Consider the following 25,320-nt stretch of genomic DNA (forward strand, 5'->3'; position numbering starts at 1 on the left):
GTATAAATTGACATGGACGTGCAACGGCGTTGTGTGATTTCGTTATCGCTGCAGTTGCTTGCATTCTGTATGATTGTCACGACAGCGGAGTATAAATTTAATAATAAGATATTTCACGCAGCTCATGCGTGAAAATATTACACAAAAACGGCTGTCAAAATCCCGGAGATCAGTTTTTCAGAACACTTATTTAGAAATATGTGACAAAAATATTCTTTACTTTCTGCACATCATATACATTCTTAGAAATGAGTTACGATTATTTACATTCTTCTGAAATTATAATATCGCAAGCCAGCCTTATTTTGGATTCAGCAAACTCGCGAACAAACGCGAGCTTTATCGATCTTTCGCGCATCGTCGCCTCGACGCGTCACGCCGGCCGATCAACGAATGAGTGCAGCGATCGGAAAAATTCGAAAATTTATTCGCTCGTATATAACGATCATTTTATTGACGGTTGCATTATTTCACGCGCACCTGTCACTTTGTCTCCACGTTGTTTGCATGCCGCGGTTTTACAACTCGACCATGCGTCGCGTATTATTATACAAAAATATGTGTTCTGTGCGAATTGTATAACGATACGATGATTTTATTGTGTGTATCGCATATATTTCATTTATTACTGCATCCATAATCATAGGGCGAAATTCTTACGGTACGAGGCGCACAGTAATAAATCGAATTCTGTGGAGCAATGGTCATTAATTGATTGATATGCAATTTCAGTTGCCCGCAAAGCCATCAGTTCGCGAATCTGCATTAACTCGCGCCGAAATTGATATTATCCAACGCTACATTCACACGCGATCGCACACAGTATCGTCCTGTTATCGTTAAATATCTTTGTTAATAAGAGCATCTCGATACTTCGACGCATACGCAGCAGCCTTCGTTAGTGACAATAATTGCATTGATTGGAAGTTATGCATAGTAAACGTAATAATTGACTGAAATCCGTTTAGCAAATGGACGGACAAGATTGATATGCATATAGTTAGCCTGTTTACAGGAATGAAGTGTTTTTCAAGTTTAACTATTGTGTTTTCATCAGAAATATTAATGAATTATATTCACACTTAAATTACGTTCATGAATTAACTTTGACATTTGAATAATTATTATCTCAAATATTATATTTATATTAAAAAACTTCAAAATTTTATAAGATATTATTGTGAAACTTTTATGATTATGTTACATAATATTATTCAACTGACGAATTATTAAACATTTAAAGCATAATTTTATTTTATAAAATTATAAATCAAATAATACATATCATATTTTACGTTGATCAGTACTGGAAATGTATTGCAGAAGAGAGGTCGCGCCATTTTGCCATAATTACGCCATTACTCGAATTCACATTTACTAACTTTTGTCTATTTTCCAAGAACATTTTACAGTCTATTTTTCACTCTCTTACGACAACGTGCTCTTAACTCAAAGTGTCGCGAAAAAAGAGCGAGAGCATAACCATCCGCAGTTAACCTGCAAGCTATTCCAGACAGATTTCAAGTTCGCCGAGACGAGATTCTCGCTTACAAATAGTTTGCCGAGGAGCCAAGCTTTATTGTTTGCCTTGGGCACAGGCAGGATGTGCCCGTACGTCCCTGAGCCGCGCTCGCCTTCGTCCTCCTGTCGTGCTCGCGCGTTTGCATGTCCTGCCGCATAAATTACGTTAGCGCCAGTTCATCAACTTTCACGCGAACGAACAAACTTTCCAACAAATTCTCATTTCGGATTATTACTGCCCTGCGCACTACCGACGGGGATTTTAGCGTAATTGTGAAACCACAACGCGCTTGACGTCGATAATTTATAAACTAATATCGAACAAAATTGCGTGCACAACTTTTTGTGGTTCATCTCGCGCCAAAGACGAGTTTGCGAGATTACTGTAAAATTTTCATCTAATTATCGCGTTTCGATATGAATATACCATAATCAATTCCGATAATTAAAGTAGTTTTTATAAAAAAATAAGACTAGAGAATTTAGAATGTATATCAAAATTTTCCTTAATCTTTAAAAATTAAAATTTGATTTGAAAATGTTATTTAAATTATTTTGATTTTGTATTCTTATTCTCTTTTAGTAGAATTAATTAATATTTTAAAAAGTCGCGCGCGCCATGTGTGTGTATCTTTATTTGACTATGCAAACATATTATGAATGTTTATCTGAGAAGAAGCACCGTCACCGAATATAGCGTCTCGTGATGACAGAGACGGAATTGAAACTGGTTAAAACCGCGCCGGAAAAGTTATATTAATCGCGCTAACGAAATTCGCGTGTCAATGGAAACGTAATATTGGATCAACGGTGGGGGAGCGGAAAGGTGCGGGAACATACTTTAGCCCAGGGCAAACATTAAAGCTTCACAAACTACTCGTACCAGAACGGGGCGAGCGTATAACGAGTAGTTGAGAGACGCACGAGACTAAGCGCAGGCCCCGGTCGTTTCCTGGATGCTTCCGCGTGTTTGTCCGCCTCAAATACGTGCCTTCCCAGGACGCGCGGCACGAAGAAAGTGCAGGGGGAGGGAAGGAAATGAAGACGAGAAGCGGTCGCGGTCGGAAAAGCCGCCTCGTGCTTAGCATCGTTTCACGACTCTGAAATACGGACGAAATCAATTCGCGACGTGACCGTCCCGCGTCGATGGCGCCACCGGAAACTACCACTAAAGATACTCCGAGAGATAATAGTTTGCTCCACATCTTTTGCACGTGTTTTTACCGCTTCTAGAATTCTTTACTTTGCAATCTCGGTATCACCAATGATTCTTTAAAAACTGTACGCCAATGAGTGATAAATTAATGTGAGCACAAAAACTATCGCTTTGTATTTTATTACTATTACATTTTATTATAATCGTATTTTTTTGTCATGTAATTACAGCAAAAAACAAGATTATGGTAAACGTTATTTAACGAGCTTTCGATAGAATGAGATAAATAGCGTGTGAATGAAATTAATTTATGCAACGCCGCCATCAAATCTTCCATAGTCTTCCCTCGCTGAATATTACATTTTCCACTGACGTTTCCGGCGAGAACGCGACGACGATTCGTCGTCGTGATGAGTAGATTAGAACCAGCGCATAACTTCGACACGGCAACGTACCGTGAATTTCATAATTCATGGAAATAAACGCACACACGCGACTAGCAGCGTTACAATTAATAACCCGACCATTTCGCTATGTGCCCCGCACAATTCGCGCCCGTTCACTTCTTCACGAAAGTCGCTCCCTCCTACACAGTCGCGTTTTCCGCGCTACATTTCAGCGCTCGCTTTTGCATTTAATTTGTCCAAATTGCTTTCAAATCACGGCAATTAATATATTTCCATCTTAATGGGTCTAATTTTTCTTCTTAAATTCGTCTTATTGAATTAAATGAGTGCTTTTAACTCAATTTCACTATTCGTCGATTTTAAGATGGCTATATATCACTGGAATGTTTCTTAAGTCCGGATAATAATTGCAAGCCATTTAAAGATCTAAAGAGAAGCAATTTGAGTAAAATTTGCGATTAATGCTGCCAGAAATATTTGCATCTCTGCAGTGACACGCGCCTTGTGTTATTTGGCGAGCATTAATAATGGCTAAAGCTGAGTCATATTTTTGCAGGCTGAACCAGCGCTAATGTACGACAGTGTACAGGTGTTCGCGGTGGGATTACGTACCCTGGAGCAATCCCATGCTTTAAGGCCCGTCAATATTTCCTGCGAGCACGAGCACCCTTGGGACGGCGGTTTGTCTCTCACCAACTATATCAACTCGGTAAGTTTTTTTCTCCAATACTATATATATATATATATATATATATATATATATATATATATATATATATTTATATTCTATTACAATAGTTTAAAATTATCTGAATTTTATTGGATAGTTCATTTTTAGATTGTGACTTTGGAAAAATTCTGTGCGAATATAATTAGTAAATAATTATTTACTTATTATTATAAGTATTTAAGAAATAATTAGTTACTAATTATTAATTTAATGAATATAATAGCAATATATTATTGAGAAGACTGAGAGATAAAGAAATATGCATTAATTATTCACGCACAAAGTTGGAAAATATGCAAAAATGTATCTCACGAACATTTATTTCCGTAAATGCAAGCGCGAAATATTGCAAGAACGCTGTGTTGTTCTTACGGAGCGATGTTTATGCGCGCCACATGCTTATCCGCGATGTTCGCGCCGTAAACACACCCACGGGACGTATTTTAATTTTTCATAACACTATTCGCATATATTCCCGACGATTTCGCGGCATCGCCACCTGCCTCTCGACTTTTCTCGAAAATAGGCACCGCCGAGCGAGATAAAATCCGCGTCCGAAAGCCCCGCATCACTTTTTAACAGCGCCATTTGCCAGATTCGCTCGAGAGACCCCCTCGAGGGTCTCCCTCGAAACGTGTCTTACCGTAAATTGCTAAAATCTGGCTGATATCCAAAAACGACACTCGATACAATGGCGAGCACTCGTTTCCGCTCCGTTCATGCAAATATTTAGCACGACGCGGAAAGAAACATGAAATATCGCATGACATGTACAGTTTCTCGCTAAAAAAAATTTTTTTTGTTTTTTTTTGTTTTTAATTATTTGATGATTTTAAAATCACGCGGCATAAGAAGTTGTTATCTCTTTACAAAAATTTATTTCCTAGGCGAATTAAGCGAGAGAGAATGTTAAAAGCGTGATGTCTGAGTAGCTAAGAGATAAGAACAGTCGCACCGACAACCAGCGATGGCTTTTAAGCCGTTTATATACATTAGTGTTGTTTTATTTTTTTACTTTCTTATTATATTATAAAATAATCATTAAAAAAAGATGGAATTATACACGTGTTAACGATACGCGTATAATTTCCGAGCGACTCGAAACATCCGAATTCCTGTTGAACCGAGCTCATTATTATTTACTTGGACTAATATTCGGACATGTAGGAGCTATTCCTAACAATTTACTTCAAAGAGAGCACCTGGGGAAACGCGTTTCTATAAATTTCAATCAACATTTTGCGCGCGAGCGCATGTCGCTCGTACGAAACACGGCGCGACGTAGTGTATAGCACGGCGCGACGGATAAATTGTTTAATACCATGATGGACGATTCCAAAGCTGTCACAGACAGGGGCCACAAATCCTTCCGTGATGTTGTACTTCCCCTTTTCAACCTGTACGACATTCTTCCCGTTCCCGTGTCCGACAACGTTCGGTATCCGGCTGTAGTGTTTCGGGATTGATATCCACTAGAAGATTGCGCGATATTGTTCTTCCACAAAACATATTACATATATACGGCGAATAATCTTTTTCAAGTATATAGAGATAAGTGTGCATTTATCTTTCTACTCTTAATTTATCTCGATTTTTCATCGTCTGGCAGGATTGAGAAATTGCTAAAGAAGTTGCTGGATGGATTAATTAATAGTAAAATATCTGGAAACAATTGAAAATTTATCGTTTTTTAAATTAAACTGTAATTGTAATTTGAAAATTTTTGAATTTAGCAAGTTTCTCATTAATGATCAAATAAGTTTTAAATTGAGTACATATGTAATGTTTCTAATAATTTAATACGTCATTTCTCATTATATCTCGCGTTAACTTTAAATAAATGAGAGTAATAAAAATTAAAAGGCTGCGCCATATATTGGTGGAATCTCTCTCATACACGTCCGACCCAATTTTCACGATTTTGATTTGGCGATTCTTCGTTAAGCGAGAAGTCCGTCGTACTATCTGAACCGGCGCATAGAGTTCAATTTTCCCGAATTGTACAGACTTTCGTAACCCGGCGCGTACGTGACTTTCGCGCTGCTTGTTAGGAAACAAAAAGTTCGCGCGGCAAATGCAGGGGCATGAGAGACCATTTGAGAATTTGAACACGGCTGAAACAAGAAAGAGGTATGAGGAAAGTGGAGGAAACAGAGATACCATCGCGAGAAACGATGGGGTTAAAGAGAGAAGGCAGAGCGAAGACAAACGCGTTGTGCACTTCGCAGTAAGAAAATATAAGAGAAATAAAAATCGTGCGAGTATCGCCGGTATACCGGCGAGGAAAATAATAGTCGCTCGTATCTGTACGGGTTTTTTTTTCTTTTTTTTTTCTTTGTTAAGAAAACGTCTATCCCGAAAATTATTCAAAGTGCACGTAGATGAAAGGCAGCGCATGCGGCGAACTCGAGACGTAGGAAGCTAAACCAACCATCACCGCCGTCTTAAGAGCATGGCAAATGTACGTGCACACTCTCCGTCGTCTTGCTCTCCTCCTTCGTTGTCCCATGAGCGAAATAACGTCGCGCGTCGTGTATTTCGGGGACGCGCGCGCGGCACAACGCGTCTGTCTGCATTTGCCGCGCAGCGTCTCTTTGCTGCTTGCATTCATAATTAGTTAAGTTTACCTACTCCGACCGCCTCTTGTAGATTCAAGTTTGACCATCTCCTGCGCGGGAGGAAAACCAACTAAAGGACTCCGGGCTCTCCGCAATATCTCGCCGCCGAGGCTTAAACGAGCGCCTCGTACCGCCGGGGTACATTTACGGGACGCGCAGTCATTAATTTAATAGCGCCGTGGCGAGATTCCAATATCGGTCGAAGGGCCTCTAATCGATCCGGTGATATTTGCGCCGCCGCGTCCCCGCTCGCGGACGCTGGAATTCCGGCATAGCGTCAGGCGTATCGACAGAGGTGAGATTACGACGCCGAATACGTCGAAATTGAATTACCGACGCCGACGCCGCGTCCCGCATTTATTGTTAGATACGTGTCCATCTTACACAAGGGAGGGACCAATAAATATCACGCGGTGCGTGATACGATTCACATAAGCGGCATGCGGCGGCACGGCGCGACCGACTATGAATACACATTCGCGCGTGAATGCTGCTATCGCGATACACATTCGTGCGCGCAACTACGATACAGGAGGATATAACACGAGTAACGTGCTCGCCGCTCGAACACTCGAACGCCTGCAGAATTTCATAAAGATAAGGGAGAATATTTCGGATTTTCCGTGAAGTTCTTAACTTATTGAATTTTTGTAACTCGTTACATTCTAATATTTTTATCCGTAGAATAGTGATATCTGGTTTTTTGTCGTAATTGTAGGGAAAAATTTTTATTTCAAAGTTAGTGACAAAAAATATTTAAAATTGTTAGAACATCGTGCAGTACGCATTTCAAATTTTCAGAGGTTGTAAACGCATTGAAAATAAAACGTTACAATCGCTTCAATTTATTGCGCGTTCCAGCGATTGCGATTAATCGAAAGTTCAACGAGTTTCAACCTTCGATACGTTTTTAATGTCACTCTGTCGGTCGCAAAAGCGTCACACGACAACGTTAAAATCGTAAAACTGCTTGGCGACCTTCCGAACGAGTTTTTATCACCGAATTAGCTATTTCTCATTGTTTGCCGTTGCAGAGCTTTCAAGCATTCTTCGTTCACTTCTGTGGATTTTGGCACGCGCGATTGGGACTCTTGTTTGCCTCGCTAGCATTATCCTATTTTCTTACCCTGATTTAACCTCATAGAATTTCCGCAGCAAGGGCAGACGTAAAGTAGGTCGTCGGATTAAAATCCACCCACTCGCCAAATTTGCCATAAATAAGCTAAACGAATATTGCGCGCGACGCTAGCTGGATTGTTGAGGCGCCAAGCAGCGCGGTCCGAGTTTTCGAGTAAACTCCTAACAAGTTTTTTATGTATCCCGCTTGACGTAAAATTTATGGTTTTGTATATATGTGAATATATATGTGTGGATGAGTATATATAATATATTATATATATAAGCGATTTATATATATATATATAAAATCTACGCTCTTGCGCAGTCGACTTTGTTTAATTAAATCTTAACCGAGAATATTCCATTTAACTTAACGCCGGTGCCTCGAGTATCCCGCTTTTACAGACTCGCGTCCGAAAAATTGTTCATCCCTTCGTGGTTCATAAAATTAGACGGCCGCAGTCGTAAATCCCGGAAGATTATAGCGGTAAAAAATTACGCGCAGAAATATTAAAAATGTGACGGTTTTTTAAGATAGAGCGCAAAGACGCAGTTTCCAAGCGTGACTCTGTAACGCTTTCCTTCACATTTGTATAATATAAATAAATTGGATACATTTCATACAAAGGACAAGTTATCTCGGCGAAGCTTTTACAGTAAACGCAAGCGTCGTGTGAGACATGAGAAGCAAAGGTTCAAAAAGATCTCAGTGCAAGATGGATGAAAACAAAATGGTTTTGTCGCGTGGAATATATTTCTAGCATAAAGTTTAATCAAAATAAAACTTGTTGGAAAGAGAATAAATATAAATATAATATAATATTATTTAATATACTAAAATTTAATATATAATGGTAGAAAACACTGATTTATTTATTGATATTGTTACATTCCGTAAATCTCGAGATTAAATTATTATTTTATCATATTACATTCGATTGTAACATTTTACATTAATATAATAATCTAAATTAAAAAAATTGCATTCATTCCCGTAAATAAATTACAATTCCAGAGATATCGTATCGGAGATATAAATAACGGGAAAATCGCGTCGAACTGCGAGTGCAAATTCTGCGGCGCTCGTAATTCCGTGCCGCTGCTTTATCTTCACTTTGCTAATACGATCCAATCGATATAGAAAACGAACAGGAACATATCCGCGCGATATGTTTGCGGCGAAAGTATCATACGGGCCGCTATTTGTACGGGCTTTCTAATGTAAATAAATATTCGCGCTAGTTTACGGCGAAAATGGGATGGTAGCGTTGTTCAATAAATCAGCGCAAATTTTGCGATGCATCGACCCCTGCATCCACCCTGTTGTTTATCTACGAGCGTGCCAATGCATATTATATCCGATCTCAATGATTATGAAAATAATAATGCGATAGAAGCACGTGGATCGCCTGATAAAAAACAGAAATGAGCAGAAATAATGCAATTTTTGTAGATTTTAATTAAGAGAAAAAGGTAAAAATTAATATTAATGCTACCCAAATGAGTCAGTTAGTGTTTTAAATAATTAAACGAGGAAAATTCGCTATCACGAATTCACTATCACAAATTGCGACACGAGAGATTTCGAATAAAATTTTGCATAAAATTCTTACAGCTCTGCGTGGCCATTTATTTTTATATTGTGCGCAAAATGTGTAATAGTTTCAATTTTGTCATAAATTTTTCGTAACAGCGTTACAAAATACAGCCGGCTGCCCACACTGTGCCATCATTTTCTGTAACTAATTAACGCCGTGTACGATCTATGAAAACGAAATTCACCGCGCTCGTAACATTCGCACCTTTACGATTCAGTGGACAGAAAATTCGTTCATGGAGGCAGAGCGCCGGTCTGACGCGCGTTACAATCGCACACCGGTTGGCCTTTTATTATCTTTCTTTGTGTATGTGCTCCACCCGCATCTCCAACACCACGATTCTACCTTCATAGCTCGCTATTGCGATGCCATTTTTGCAACAACCTATTCAGAAAAATATCCATTGCATCGTTTGTCTGTCCACAGGAAAATTTGGCTTCGCGTTAATATCCCATTAATATTATCCAGAATATTTATCATTATTTTTCAACAGATATCTGAATCAAATTTTTACGTATATTCATAATTATTTATTATATTGTAATTGTACGTTACAGCCTTTAGAAACATCTGTTCCACTAATTGCGAGCTTGTAATTTGATAATTTTTCGATATTTTTTTATTTCGTAAAATGCGAAATATCATTTAATGCATTCGAACATATGGTTTCAATGTGTACAGCTGCCAACCAGCTCGAGGTGCATTCGTGCGAGTAACAAATCCGACGAGCGTACAAATCGGTCGTTTTCCCATTCCAGTTTCATCAGAAGCCGAGCTATATCTTCACCGACTTCTCCGGTTATCTGCGTTATCGTTTCCGGCCAAGCAATCGATGCTTACCCTGAACTATTGGTCAAATCGCTTAAAATTTCAGCTTATTCAATTTTTATCATACTTAAAAATATGATTTGCATTTATGCATTTGCCATTCACTAATTTCAATAAAAAGTAATTCTAATAAAAAATAGAAATTAAAAATTGCAACAGGCGCGCAGATTGCACACGCGATATTAACACACAAATTGCTCCACAAAAATATGAAAATACTTTTTTTCGGAACAATTACCGAGCAAAAGCAAAAGATGACTTTGATCAAACAGAAACCAATCTATGAACTATCCGCGCAAAGGTATCTGCTGCCAAAACCAGCATGCATAAAGGCTTCCCCTTTGGAAACAATAGTGATAACGTTCTTTATTCGTTCATAGCACAACAGAAATGATTTTTTGGCTTTTTGTTCTTTTAATCGGCTTTGTTAGCCTCCAGTATCCACAGAGAAAATCTATATGATACTTATTTTTTTTAAATTACATTTTTTATATACGAAAAACATGGAATTTCTAAAAAAATATTTTTCATTATAATTAGACTTGATTTAAACGTTTTTTTTTTTTAAAGAAAAATATCGTATAAATCGCATTATTGAATAAACTTGAATCGCGCACAATCGCGTTTTCAATCGCACATTACGCTGCTGTCAAATTGTCGAGCAATTTGATGAAAAAATGTCAATAATAGTGCGTTTGACTATGTTCATTTTAACTCCGTTCTCTCTGCATTATTCCGTCACGTTCTCGCGTGCTTGTTTAACCACAGGCCTCACAGTTTTAATGAAAATAAAATTCAGAATGCGTAAACACCGAATGCGTGGAGAGCGCCGCATTTCGTGCGGTGGCTATTGGTTCAGTTCACATTAAAATTGCGGGTACGCGCTGCTCTTTTGCCACGCCTCACGCTCCACATCGTACAATTCCTCTTCGCCATAGCATCCCCGAGCTTGTGCAATGTTTTGGATGACCGCTTACCGAAATTGTTCCCCGTTATGCTTCTACTATCTACCTACCGCAACTCTGCCCTCCGACTAACTTTTTTGCTCCGGACTTTTTGTGTTCTCTCTGTCTCCCTTTATATTCTTTCATTCTTTTCACTGACCCGAAACAAAAGTTGCAAGATCTGAATATTTCGCTTGCCAATCGAATAATACGTTACATTATTTGGCAACAAAATTTTATTTATTAAAAAATCTGGGTTTTTTACATAAAAAACTCTATATTTTTATAGAAACTTTTGAAGAATATTTTTCATTTTATGATTTAATAATACCAGCAAAATAATAGATATTGAATTCTTCAATATCTGATATATACGATTGTTTTATTAATATCAGGTAAAAATTCGGCAAAATTATTTTATCTTACAGCAAAACCAAAAAGGATTGTAGTTTTTCGTAGTTCATCAAAGTGTCAGCGTCTCGCGAGACAAGAATTCGCGTGGACGGCTCAATTACTTGCACGCGGCAGCGGAAATCTTTCTTAAGTGATTAGAATATCCATTCTTCGCGCCATTGCCCTAAGCCGGCCTGTGACGGCTCTTAGATCCTCCGGGATTTAGATAGTGCTCGCTCGGACGCGTCGTAACGTGCCGGATTTGCAGGGACGCGGATACCGCCGGGCCAAATTGCTCTCATTCTACTTGCCGGCGCGTAACAGGCGGTATAATGCGATTAATATCGTTCATAAAAGCGTTTGTCGAGTGGTCTGAAGAGATTACAAGCGACGTAACGCGCCCGGCTGCTTGGCTTTCGACGTTACTTATTCGTTATGCGGCGAAGCTATCGCGGAGTGCCATTCATGGACGTTAATTCGCGAAAGAGTGAAGCGACGTGGTGGAATAATGTCACCACCTTCGCGCGCTTCACATGGAATGATTCACATGGAGTTTTCCAGTAATAGCGCGATAAAGTAGCCTTCTCACTTACTGAAAGCGTCGTAATAAATGTGATTAATATTGTGGCGAGCACTCGGGCAATTTTACGTATTTTTATCATCGCGATCCAAAAATTGTTTTTTTTTTGTTTTTTTTTCACGTCCATAACAATTTCCCGCAATCTTCTATAAACTCGCGTCGTATCTGACTGACGTTGCAGCGATCCTTTCCGACGTCGCTATGGACGCTGTTTATTTGCCTATATTTATCATCTCGCGCTCGCTTTGCAATGCTAATGACAGCCGGCTGGCATTTAGTTAGATAGCATTTGGAGACGCGCCAACGTAACTGGGCTTCACCAGCGCGCGATTGCGCTTGCTTCTATTGACAATGGTCGCGCGTACAATAGTCGATATTCAACTCCGTGACACTCGCGGACGCACGTACGGACGCCAACGCCGTTAAATCCCCGCCGCGTATCAGATCTTGCCGGATGCCGCTTGCGCACGCAAAGCTACGTAAAAACTGTATTTTTGCGAAACGTCTTTTAATAGATTTTTTTCTGTTGATTCTGCGGCTCGCCAACGCCGTTGCCCTGATTCTCGATGTATCCGACAGCTGAAGCTACCCGATATGCTTCCGTAGTGTACAAACAAAACATACGATTCAATACGTTATTTTGAAAAGCATTGATAATTTATTGACGTTTTTGTCCCAGAAAGAATGAAACGGTATCAGATGTAATTATTTTTGCAAAAGAATTTATGAAATTCCATCCTCCGCGATATCCATTTTTATTTTGTATATGATATAATTCAATTTAAAACATTAATTCATTTTTGCAAATGGCAAATAAATATTCACTTATACATTTATATTTATTTTATATTCTATACGCGAAAGTGTACTTATATTTTGCCTTAAACTATTTTATTCAATTTTGTAGACTGATTTTATGGATAGATATTATTTTATGGCTAGCCAATTTTATCACAATGTACTTTAATAATTGCAATTGCGAACTTGTATTCTTTATATGAAGAGCGAGGATTGTGTGCGCGTATAAAGGATTCGGAATCTTTTTTCATAACGAAAACATTCCTAGGTTACAAACGTTCTCCCGAGTGGTGTTATCGAGGCGCGGGGCCCCTCCGAATGAACGATTGTGCCTTGACACGAGGAATGTCCCAAGGCGAAGCTCGGAATTGCCGCGCGGTAACCGAGTTAGTTCCTGCTACCTAATAGGGCATTTCGGCATTCTGTTAAATCCTAAAGCCGGAGCGATATTATGCTTCCAGCCGAGTAGCTTAATTGAACCGAACGAGAAATAATTGCCGCGGCAAAGCTCGCGCGCGGAATATGGCGTCGCGCGAATTGCTCCTTCGACCGAGTTTGCTCTCGCTAACGGCAATTTAAATCCCACGACGGTGTACAGGTGTAAAATTACGATTGCCTGCGAGAGATATATGTATCTCTGAAGATCTCTGAAATTGCTGCTTTACGTCGAAATAATGAAATTGAAACAACTTCGACGTGAAAAGCATGGTGAAATATGAATATTAATCCTGTCGAATAATTCAGCGCCAATTGCTTTAACAATTTGACAACAGATCGCGATGCATACTTTAGTCAGCCGTTCTAGTATCGACATTCTGCCAGTCAGCGCGCTGTCTCGACTTAATTGTACTGTCAATGCAATTGACACTGCGGTAATCTCCCATCCAGAGATGACAGCCGCGAAGCTGACGTTCGCCAATAGCGCAGTTCCGGTGTCGCCCTGACCAGCGTATAAACACCGTCATTCACGACGTAATTAGCGACGTAATTAAGGTACTTGCCTCGGACGGAGCGAGCGAACGAGCGCGGGAAGATGATTGCAAGTGCGCGTGCAAACGAGCTTCCCGCTTTTTATCACAACCGGAAACACAACGAGACACTGCGTCGTGTCGTAACCGTGGGGAAGGGAAGGCGCTTGATTAATCGCGGGAACACGGGTACACTGAAAGCACGAAGACAAGATTACACCGTGGAGAGGACCCGCCGACTTTCCCCTAATTAAGCGTTCACAGATAAGCCGCGCTCGTACAGCGTTTATACGTTTAGCACCGACGGGAGAGACTGTCTCGTCCGTTTCGCGAGGAACGAGAACGTGTTTCGGAAGATATATTCGGGAGAAGCGGGAAAAAATAGAAAGAACGGGAAGCGCGCTTCTGGCAAATAATTAAGTAATGATTCAAATAGCTCTGTCTAAAGGTGTTAACTTCTCAGTTCAGCTACGACCGAAGACGAATCGCCGTCTAATATCGCGTGACGCCAAAACTATAATGATATACTGCGTATATGCGTCTATATAGACGACTTACCCCACCTGTTGAATACGGAATTGCTTGCATCAAAATCTATGACGGAGTAGAATCGCGTGATAAATTTTCCAATTCGCTTTGCGGATCGGCGTGAAGTGTGATTAAAGCTCGAGGCCCGCCTCTCGCTTGATTAAACGCGATTTTAATTAAGATTATACGACAATATTGTGAAAAGTGTACCTCGTAATGTCAGCAATACGGGTCGATGTTTTCGCCGTTTGTGCACCGTAAAATTTCAACAGTATTTAAAAATAACGGCTACGTGTATAACGCGGGCCGAAGTTGCTCCTCCTCTTTGGGGAGAGCGTGATAAAAGCTGCCGCGGTAATTAGGTGTTCGCGTTCGGGCGGTTTACCGCTTAATCCAGCCGCAGCTCTTTTCATAGTACTTTTTAAAGGTCGTTTACGGCCTCGCAGCAACGACCCAACGGCCATTCCCGTCAGGAACACTGGAAGTTGTCCTGCGTTGTTTCGCGACTTAGTCCAAGTACGAAGCTTTAACTAGGGCAGGGACGGGTCCATTAATTTACGGCGGCACTTCGTTATCCGCCGTCCCATTTTCAGCTCCGCGTTCCGCGCTGCAGTAAGCTGCTGCTACCGAAAGACGTTTCAATTAATCCGCCCTCATTCAAAAGTAAAAGAAGTTGTGCGAACTGTAATGCAAAAAAATATCAGCGGAGTATTCGATTCTCAATTTATATCTCGTGTGCATCGTGGCTTTACAGTAAACTCAGTATTTATGCATCAATGGACAAGGAGTGCACGTACGTGTGTAGAATAGTTATTGGACAGAGATTGATAGCTGTAAATAAAATCACGCGTAACTAAAATTTACGCGACACTGCGCTTTTGCCAAAACGATTATATGGAGGTGGAATTTACGATGTATTGCGACTGGGGTTCTCTCTCTCTCCCTCTCTCTCTCTCCCTCTCTCTCTCTCTCTCTCTCTCTCTCTCTCTCTCTGCCCCGGATCAATATTTATACATGCCATCAAATATTGGTGTATACGATTTTATTGCCAAACACGGTTAAAAATTGCTCAATCTTGGTAAGTTGCACGGTTTCTATCATTTCCGCTATTGTCATGCGAAAATATCTCCTCGCAATATCCGACGCCATTGTTATCACAAGCTTTGCACCATTTAGATGCAAAGGGAACAGCTTGAAACTAAATTTAAAATTGTGTTTGCGCCGTGGAAAAAAGTTTTGGTTTTTTTCGATCTACATGGCGAGGCATTTACTTTTCGTTGTAAAACGATCAAAGCTCTTCATTTTTGTTCGCTTCCGTAAGCGCTCATTCAATTTTACACAGTCAAGCTCGATTGATTCCGATCTTGTCTGCAGAAGCGAGGTGATTCCGTCGTGTCTGCTATCCCATCGATCTTATTTAATTTTCAAATGGATCTGCTGGGAATCTTAAATCGCTCAAGGGGATTGAAAGTAATCCTTACAAGATCAACGCGCGTTCGCAACTCTCGAGCCACCTCTCTCGCTTGGGAGCTATTTGAATGATTTGAATCCGCGAAATCGAGGACTTCTCCAAAGCGCCGAGAGAAGTTCCCGTCACGGTAATTATTTTCGGGCACAATGCGCGATCCAGAATTATAACCAGTGGCCTTCTAAAACGGCGTAAATTTGCGTTATCGAAATTGGAGCGTTATCTGATTACGCTCGATGTAACAGAGATGAGAATTATTCGATAAATTGCAAATTTTCCCGCGGAGTACAAAACATAATCGTATACGCGAGGTATTAGCGTGATATATCGAAACCCCAGCGACGCGTATATGAGTTGCACACACGCTACAATGTTGTATACACGAATAATTTGTGAATGTGGATGCTATTGCGTGAAATGCGATTATTTCGAAAAATTTGCCGGATGTGCTAAAAAAAAGGAAGGATCGTAATCGGCTCAATGTCTGACACCGTGCGCGTACAAATGACATTCGAATTGGATTATAGAAAGACTTATTGATTCAATTTTACGCGAACAAATATTTCCGTATATAGATTTGTATAACATTAATAATAGTCAGATATGGCTGTTGAACAAATTACGATTATCCGTACATAATGTATTTTATATATCGTAACAAAATTGCAATAGTTTTATAATATTCAATGAAAATAATTTGTTATGAATGAAAGTTTATGCTTCGGTAATATTTTTTTCCCCTGAGTAATAATATCTCGCTTGGTTTTTCTTCAAACAGCACGAAAGATGCAGAGCGAGACACTTTTAGTCGAAATATTATTCCTTTCATTTTTTTGACTTACACCGCTACATACACGTCTCGAAACTTCCGTCCAGAGGAATTTCTTGACTCTAAGCATGCACTTCATCTGCGAAACGAAATTACGCGATGAATACGCTTCCCTTAGCATGCAAGCGATTGAAGAGGATATAAATGTCTAAATTTAGCAATATCACTTGCACCGCGTCGGAGGAGTTTAAACTTTTCTCGCTGCGTGAATATCCTGCTTATCTGCTATTTTCTGTGTATCTTCATGCAGTTTTTATCTCTCTTTTTAGAGAAAAAAATATATATTCCCTTTCATATGACGTGCAAACAAAGCGAGCAGAAGGGCTTTGTGTGAAATAAAACATCAGATACGTTGAATTTCCGTTCTATTGAGAATTTTTTACAAAAGATAAGATAAAAGTTAATTGTCTTTAATGTAATGAAATTTGTATGAAAGATAGTTGCAGGACTTGACTTTAATCTTTCTGCAATTTAATTAATTTAATGTAGCTGCTTTTTCACAACCTCACAGTAATTATTCAGTATTATTCCTAACTTCCGCGTAAAGTTATCTTCCGCGCGTTCGGCGTAAATGCCGCAACGGCAAGCCGTTTTGCTTCTGTACATCTTGTATTACTTGTTAAACGATGTTTTATCTTCGACCTTTCGACCGGGAGAAAAAAAGCCTGCTCACGTACGGCGAAAGAAAAGCAAGCGACTTTCTGCAGGGTTGTGATCTTTTTTACACCGGCGAGAGAACTCAACCTGTCGGCGTCGACGCGACATCGCCGAGTCACATATCGGGATGTTTTCTAGCGCTGCTGATCCAGCCAGCGTTCGCCAGCGGATGGAAAAAAACTGATCTCTTATTGAGTCGATCTGCGAGTATTTTTTGCACCGAACTTTATTTTGAGCAAAAAATTCAATGTATCTCCTATTACGAGCTTTCTCATTACGAAAGCGAGTACATAAATCAGGAGTTAACTATCGGTTTATTTCGAAAGCATATGTGCACGTGTGGAGCGCACATGATTATTGATTGCTTCGAGAGTATAATACAGTAGCGTTTCCTTTGTTCAACAATAACTTGCAGCAAAATTCAACTGCAAATAATTTACTAATGGTACTGTATGTTTTGGTTGCTCTGCGCTATTATCCAATAGATTGCATTACCGTGAAGAGATCGATAAATAGTACATAATAATTAATTACACTCTCGAACTCGCAAGCTAAATGTCTGCATATCATCCGAGATCTTAGCATTTATTATTTTGATTCTGCTAATGAAAAAATGTATAAAGTTTCTAATATGAAATATTAAACTGGGAGTTGCTTTGTAGCGTTTTGATTTTGCTGCGCTTTCTCGCTGCGTGACATAAGAAATCATCTGTTTGCCGGTTATATCATCGCACACATCGCGCTCTCTTTATGAGGGAAAGATGTTGCGCGAGATTCGTGGTGGTGGCGACATTTCGCTTTTAAGACGGATTCTCATATTCCGCTCGCGTGGCCAGGATATACGCCGCGCGACGCGGGACTCGCGAAAAAGGCGCGATGATAGAAGCCGTCGCACCACGTCCGTCCATGAAAAGGGGATTTTCTCGCGAACAAAAGGCGTGTCTCCGTAATAACAATTTACAATTATCCCGATGCTCCGACCCTCGCCGACCGTTATTCCGCGACGTTTTCCTTGTCGGCGCTCGTCGTGTGGAAGGAAGACACTCTCGGATTTGAGTCACGCCCGACAAAGTCGTAGTAACTTCCGCTTTGGTTCTAATTAGAACCGTCGTGGAAACGAAATTGTCGGATTGGGAATATCACTAAATCTCCCATTCCGTCCATTCCGGCCACCTCAACGCGCCCGAATTTTAATCGGCGTACTTGTACGTATGAAAATTTAAGAGATTATTTGCAAAAATTATACGCGCTCTATTTGTAAGAATAAAAGAATTATATATGTGAGAATAGAAGACTATTATTTTCGAAAAATCATTAATTAACATTTAATGTTAATTAATAGAGAGGATAAATTAGTATGATGAAATTCAATCACTACAATCCGAAAATACAAATTTAAAAGTTAATATATTTTTATACTTCTATCATATTAATTTGCGCATTTTACAGCATGCTTCTTACTTTTCGATTTTTCAATCGTGTGCAAATCTTTTCTCATTTTATCTTGTCTGTATCTTCTAGCTGTCTGTTTTAATAATGAAATGTTTCATTTCACGATGTCACTCCGACAAGGATTTAAGTATTAACCTGGAATAAGACACAGCACGATCTTTATATAGAAAATAAAAAGAAACGTCACTTTAATTTTAAATGCTTAGATGAGCGCGACATTTGTGATTGCGATGTCTTTTTTTTTTTTCTTTGTTTTCTGATTTTCTGCCAAGAGACTGCAATCTTCTATTGGCATGAAATCAAATTCTCGAGTATTGAACGGAAATAAAAAGCTTTGTCCCTGCAAACGTGCTCGCATAAATAGAGGATATTAAATTCGGCGCCGCGTCAGACAGTCACGTCAAATATCCGAACAACGAAACGAATTTAATTCGAAATAGTTATGCGAAAACGTGATATATACAATGTATTATTTATTTTATTAATTTAGTGTAAAATACGCGTTTAAACGCGCGTAAACGATATTTAATATTTGTGGTTCGCAAAATATCATAGTATTTTATATATACATTTATTTAACAGCATAATTTACATTTTATGAATATTTGATGAGAGCGCCTGTGTAATATATTTAAAACGTGTTGCTAATTCAGTACAATGTCGCTTTTCATACGTTAATTTCACACTTTGTGGTCACACGCTAACGAAAAATCCGGCAGAGAGTCAGCTCGGTTTTTTGCTTTGCAGAAAAAGCTTAAATTAATGTAAAAAAATATAGTGAAAATAAGTGTAACGCAATTGTGTAATCGTTGCTGTATTGTCGTAGTAGTGCACATTGTGCAAAGAACTTTCGAGTTAATTACGAGACACAATTCATGAGGAAACTTCATTAATAGTTTTGGAGATCGCGTGCGCAAAGACAAGAGTAGCATATTAAAATTTCTTATACATTCATACGCGAAGAAACGAGAGAACTTTGTGTTACATCAAAATGAGAAATCATAAATTCTCTTTCTCTCGAAAGCTGCTGCAAAATGAGGTAATCAGACTTTAGGTCTCATTTACCGCGCTCCACTTTATTTTCCATTTCTATGCATTCCGTCCAGTTCTTGTACTATCGCAAAAACGAAACGCTATCGGGAAACTCCCGGCTCTCGCAAACTCTCGTAATTTCATCCCTGCCAAGCGTATTTATTCAACTTTCATGTTCTTATCGCAGTTTTATGGTACGAGCAACTTCAAATATTTTCGCTTTATTTTGTCGCGATTTTACTCGTTCGTGGAAAGCCATGAGGGATGCAAATCGTCGCATTGACGATCATCAGGTGGCGCGATTTTTACAGACTGTAGCAGGAATAAGCTCGTGAGCTTTTTTACGTTCGGCATTATTTGCTCTCTGGATTTTATCGCGAGACACATCCCCGTCTTGTAGTGTGAGTGCGCCGACATTTGCTCATACTTCGTTACACGTCGTAACTTCCGCGCGCACGGAACTCCGGCTCTTAAATATTTAACTGCGGCTTCCTTTTGATTTGCTCGTTTCTTTCATGTTACGCGGATAATGCGCGAGTAACGAAAGAAATGGAGTGCTTTAAAAACTCGCCTTATTACAGTAGACTTCGAGAGACGCTTCCATAAATTTCAAATGAGATTTAATACATTTATAAAATCATTCTCCAAGTATTCAAGCACTCGTAGTCGTTATATGTGCGTATACTTAATTTTTCAAAACATCTGTAGCAAATAGTTTCTTGTTTTCCTGCACTTGCATATCTTAGTTTTGATAGAAGAGTTTAAAGTATTACATTATATATTAAATGCTTTTTCAAATTGCGTATTTTACAAATTAAGCGCTAATTTTTGCGCATATTAATTTTATACGGAAGTATTATTGCGTAATTTTTTAAAACAGTCAGAAAAGATCTCCCTTTCTATTTATCAAGTGATTTTGTCTTTGATCTCTGACTTATTTTATACGTATTTGCATTCGCTTTATGGCGGAAGAAGAGAGAAGCCGAGAGGTTAAAAATCTTCACGAATGAAATCACCGATGTGAAAGATGTTCGACTTTGAAGATCTTTTTTTGAAATTTATGCGTTCCACGACTCTACGAAGGCAGGCCACGCATATCCATTCGCCTCGTAGTCTTCCCTTCTTGCGCCATTCTGTCACTCTCTTAATAGCGTTCAACGTCTGCGGCTACGTAGATTTCCGTGGCATTTTAACAAAAACGACGAGAAACTGGCGAGCGCCGGCCCGTCTGAATAGCGCCGCGCCGCGAGATCCACGAGGAGGAGCTTTAACGACTTTTGCGAGATTTGCGACCCGCGTGAGCGGTAACGACTTTCTAAGTGCGAAAATTTTTAAGGCAGGCGGGAAAATTTCTGAGCCGGTAATACAGCCGTTAGCTGTTAGCGAAACTACCATCGCCAGTTTTGTCGGAAGACACGCTGATGCGCGACGAGATTGAGAGATTTACGTTGGCGATGCGCATCGTTCTTGCATCACGTTTTAACGTACTTGACAGTTTACGTATAGCACGAGAGAAAATCTCTTTCCTAACTAAGCTAATCCGTAATAATAGTCAAATCTAATCTTAGAATAAATTCATAACTTTTTTTAATTTAAAAAATTTTTGTTTACCAATAATAGAATAAAGCAATTGAAATGATTGAAATGATCGCGCGGAACACTTTCCGCACTCGACAAACTGCTCGTTACTTCAAGTGCAATCTGCTGAATATTTGTCGAGTAGAATAACGTTGACGAATTCATGCATGCAAGATAGAAAACGCTCTCACGCACGGATTCGTAACCATTCGTTTTTGTTGCAGGTCGAGATGAAAGGAATATCCGGGCCCATTGAATTTAAAGAGGGCCGCAGAATTCAGTTTAAATTGGATCTTCTGAAACTGAAGCAGCACTCGCTCGTCAAGGTACGTCGTGACTTACCGAGCAAAACAGGAAGTGTTGTCAGAAAAGCGAATATAACAGATGGGTATATGAAATTATATGCTAAACTAGGTCGGCGAGTGGCGTCCCGACGCCGGCGTCAACGTCACGGATACTGCGGCCTTTTTCGAGCCCGGAATCGCGAACGTGACGCTGATCGTGATCACTATACTGGTGAGTTGCTATCATTATTTGAATTCTAATATTGCGTGCAACAGGTTTAAAAGTGGCATAAGAGATAAGCAAATTGATATCGTAAGAATAAACTTTACTTTTGGATATACTTATGCTCTTTATCGAAAGATTATGAGAATTATTAGATACGAACAATATATGTTTATAAAATACGACGCACAAGAAAGCGAGATAGATTGTCGCATACATAATGCCGACTGTTTCACTGTTTCAACCCCGGCACCCCCGGTTGTACCGCCCATTTTGGAAGAGCGAGTCGAACGAGAAACGCGCGATGGTCGTTGAAAGTTCCTCGATATGGTCGGCGCCAACGTGTCTCGTCATAAATCCGCGTTACGGCGTGGCGCTCTCAAAGCGTTTTCCGTTATTCTTGCATGAATCCCCCGTTCATTCGACACGGATGCAGGAGACGCCGTACGTGATGATGCACCACGAAAAGAACTACACCGGGAATTCGCGGTTTTACGGTTTTTGCGTGGACCTCCTGGCGGCGGTGGCGAGGGTGGTGGGCTTCTCGTACCGATTGGAGCTGGTGCCGGACAGGAAGTACGGCGCGCGGGACCCGGAGACCGGCGAGTGGAACGGCATCGTCAAAGAGCTCATGCGACATGTATGATTTGGTTTGTTCGTTTCATTTTTTTTCGCATCGCTGTGTTTTGCCCACCGTCCCATTCCCCGGAGCACACGCTCGCGTATCGCTAGAAAATCTGCGATTCCTCTTGATTTGCGTTCAACCGGCGTGTTGGGTTTGGTCAAGCAATTTTTCACTTTTTCCCCTGCAATTTCCGTCGAACGATATTTCGGATTGAACTGAATATCGCTTATCGGCGATGATTTCGGCGCGATACAACTATTGTTTGATAATAATGCGCTCCGGCTGATCAAAGCGAGGGTTGCATTACTGCGAGTAATGTTCCCTTGTCGAATAACATTTCGCAAATGTCTTGACAGCCCAATATGCGATTGTTAATTGATTAAATAATCACGATTAGATGTCCTATTCTCCTTCTGGCTTATAGTCCGCATTTCCTATCGGCCTCATATCTCCCCGTCTTTGTTTGTATCTAATCACGTTTCTATTATGCTGAATAATAGATTCTACTCTAGTAACTCATTATGATTAGTTACACCGATATCTACCGTATCGTAGGATGTGGAATTTCGCTGCATGAAGGTAAATCATAATGCGGTTCTACAAATCAGTTCGAAACGAGATGGTATATCAATCAATGATCATCGCGAACTAATTAGGTCACGTTACTTAGCATAAATATCACGGATTTGTTAGAAATCGCGTCCAGAAATGCGTCGGTCCAGCTGTGATTATCATAATCAGACCTCTTCACTCATTTTATACGTAATCATCGACATTACATGCAACTCTGCGGAAAATTAGATATAACAATTATTGCAATATTACAATATTTTCAATGATTCTAATGAACATGGAGCATATTACACGGATGTATATTTTCAACTAATGAGATGGTACTTTCATTCATAATTATCTTCATTCGATAACGTAGATATATAAATTATGTCCGTGCGGATAGGAATTTTCTTCTATAAAGTAAATTTAATCAAAAGATACGCCATAATTGGCTATTCATGCCAAATGAATTATCATAGCATGTTATGATACGTACATGATTTATAATTATTCAACTAAATATTGTACGATTCCAATGCGAATGCAAAATCATTGTTGCATAGTCGATTTTTCATAGCATATCGCGGCGAAGATTAGTGTTTTTAAAATTAACAATAGCGAATCACAACTTATTAGTGACTATCGATAATATTTCAACAGAAATAGACGTGTATATATATTTTTCGTAACACAATGCAAACTCCATGTATCAAAAATGTACGAAATCAAACATTTGTCGAAATACAATATTTAATTTTTCCACGTCACGTACATGTATAATTTTTTTTTATATATCTATTGATACAGTAAACCAATATAAATTTAAAAAATGCTTATTCCGTCGATTATTTAGTTTTATTATAATTACTTTTTACTATACATAGAAAGCTGTGCGCGCGCGTCGTAAATATTTGACAGCCAAATATGACGTCGATGCGTGAGCACATGCATGTTGCGGGCGACGTTAAAATTTATCGGATCTTTGTCTCACTAAATCTTTCACGCTCTTATGCTATACGCTTCACGTTCTTCTCTATTTTATTCAAGATTCATACATTATTCAAAGGAGAGTTAAAAGTGGTCTCGCGACCCTCATTAAAGTTGACTTTAAATTAATTTTGTATCTTATCCTCCGTCTTCCAGGTGGGATTTTTTAAACATTTCGCGCTCACATATGAATGCGCCGTATTAAATAACCATTTCAGAAAAGCACCGGCTGTTTTAATCCGATATCATTTCTTAATTCGCTCGTACGTGGAATTAAATTACCTTTCTGCTTCGCGCGAAACTTTCATGTCGTTCGCGCTGAAATCTATGATAAACATTTTCCCGATTTATCCCGCAAGATGTGATATTTCTCTTATCGAAAATTTTGCTTTTAATTATGTATGCAGATTTTTCATCTTCGTTTTTCGTGCGCGCATTTGCGCAGCTTATTTGGATTAAATCTTATATTTGAGCTGTTTCTATGCATATGTATACGCATATGCATAGCAATTTTTTGCAAACGACTATAAAACTTCAAACAGAATGCATGAATGTAATATGCATATTCTTGCTTCTGTCATTCTAATCTATTCGTAACGCTAACAGTATTAAATATAACAAAGTTGACGGTGGAATTTAAATTAAATAAATGTAAATCGCGAGAAATTTACGCGTTTTCTTTTATATCCTTCCAGTGCGACTTTTCGACGCGATTTAATTAATGCGCGCCAAACGCATTCTCCGTACAGTCATCGCAGTTAATCCAGTCGAAATTCTCATATGCCGCTCGTAAATATCAAATCTGGTCGACGTCCCCTCTAATTAAATCCCTCGCGTTTTCGCGGTATAACGCAGACCCCGTCCCCATTTTCATCTAAAATGGCGAAAAGCTTCATGAAGTGAAGTTACTTTATTGCATTTCAAGAAGCCGATTTGAATTTAAATTTAAATCTAGACAGCGCGCGGCTAGACTCTCGACTCTTCAGGTCTGAATATACGACGGCCGCGCGATAACGCGCTCGCACCTGGAAACATCTTTCCGCCCGCTGTATTTCCGCTCATTTGTCGTAAGGATAATATTTGCCCGGTAGAACGAAAGCTCTCGTCCACGTTCGTTTGTTTCTCTCGTACGCATACAATTATCGGAATTATTCGGAATTTATTTTCCTCGTTCTTGCTCTTCCATATCGGCCGTCGCATAACGCGCATTCCAACGCGATCGATTATTCGTATCCGCGCTGTTTCACGTATTTTATCTATGCACGAGTACAGCGTTTTTTTTTTTTTTTTTTTTATATAAAGAGCTTTTCCGATAAAAGTGCCGATGCTGTACGGAAAAGGAAAGTTGTTATTGAGATAGAATTGTTGAATAACGAAAATTATTTGCATTAAAATTATTGTGAAAAATTGATTGTGACGAAAAGATGTCTGCGAATAATGGA

General features: G+C 39.5%; 1 protein-coding gene across 6 annotated transcripts in view; it reads left to right on the forward strand.

Annotated features, from left to right (window-relative positions):
* Positions 1–25,320, forward strand: part of LOC136999396 (glutamate receptor ionotropic, kainate 2-like) — a 157,724-nt gene that overhangs the window by 90,420 nt on the left and 41,984 nt on the right. For all 6 annotated transcript variants that reach the window (XM_067353353.1, XM_067353356.1, XM_067353358.1 and 3 more), the window contains exons 8-11: positions 3,641–3,793; positions 21,429–21,530; positions 21,619–21,720; positions 22,148–22,351. In XM_067353353.1, coding sequence (XP_067209454.1) covers positions 3,641–3,793; positions 21,429–21,530; positions 21,619–21,720; positions 22,148–22,351 — 561 coding nt within the window. The remainder of the gene's footprint in view (positions 1–3,640; positions 3,794–21,428; positions 21,531–21,618; positions 21,721–22,147; positions 22,352–25,320) is intronic.

This window comes from Linepithema humile, chromosome 4, assembly GCF_040581485.1.
Source record: "Linepithema humile isolate Giens D197 chromosome 4, Lhum_UNIL_v1.0, whole genome shotgun sequence".
NCBI classification, from domain to species: Eukaryota; Metazoa; Arthropoda; class Insecta; order Hymenoptera; family Formicidae; genus Linepithema; species Linepithema humile.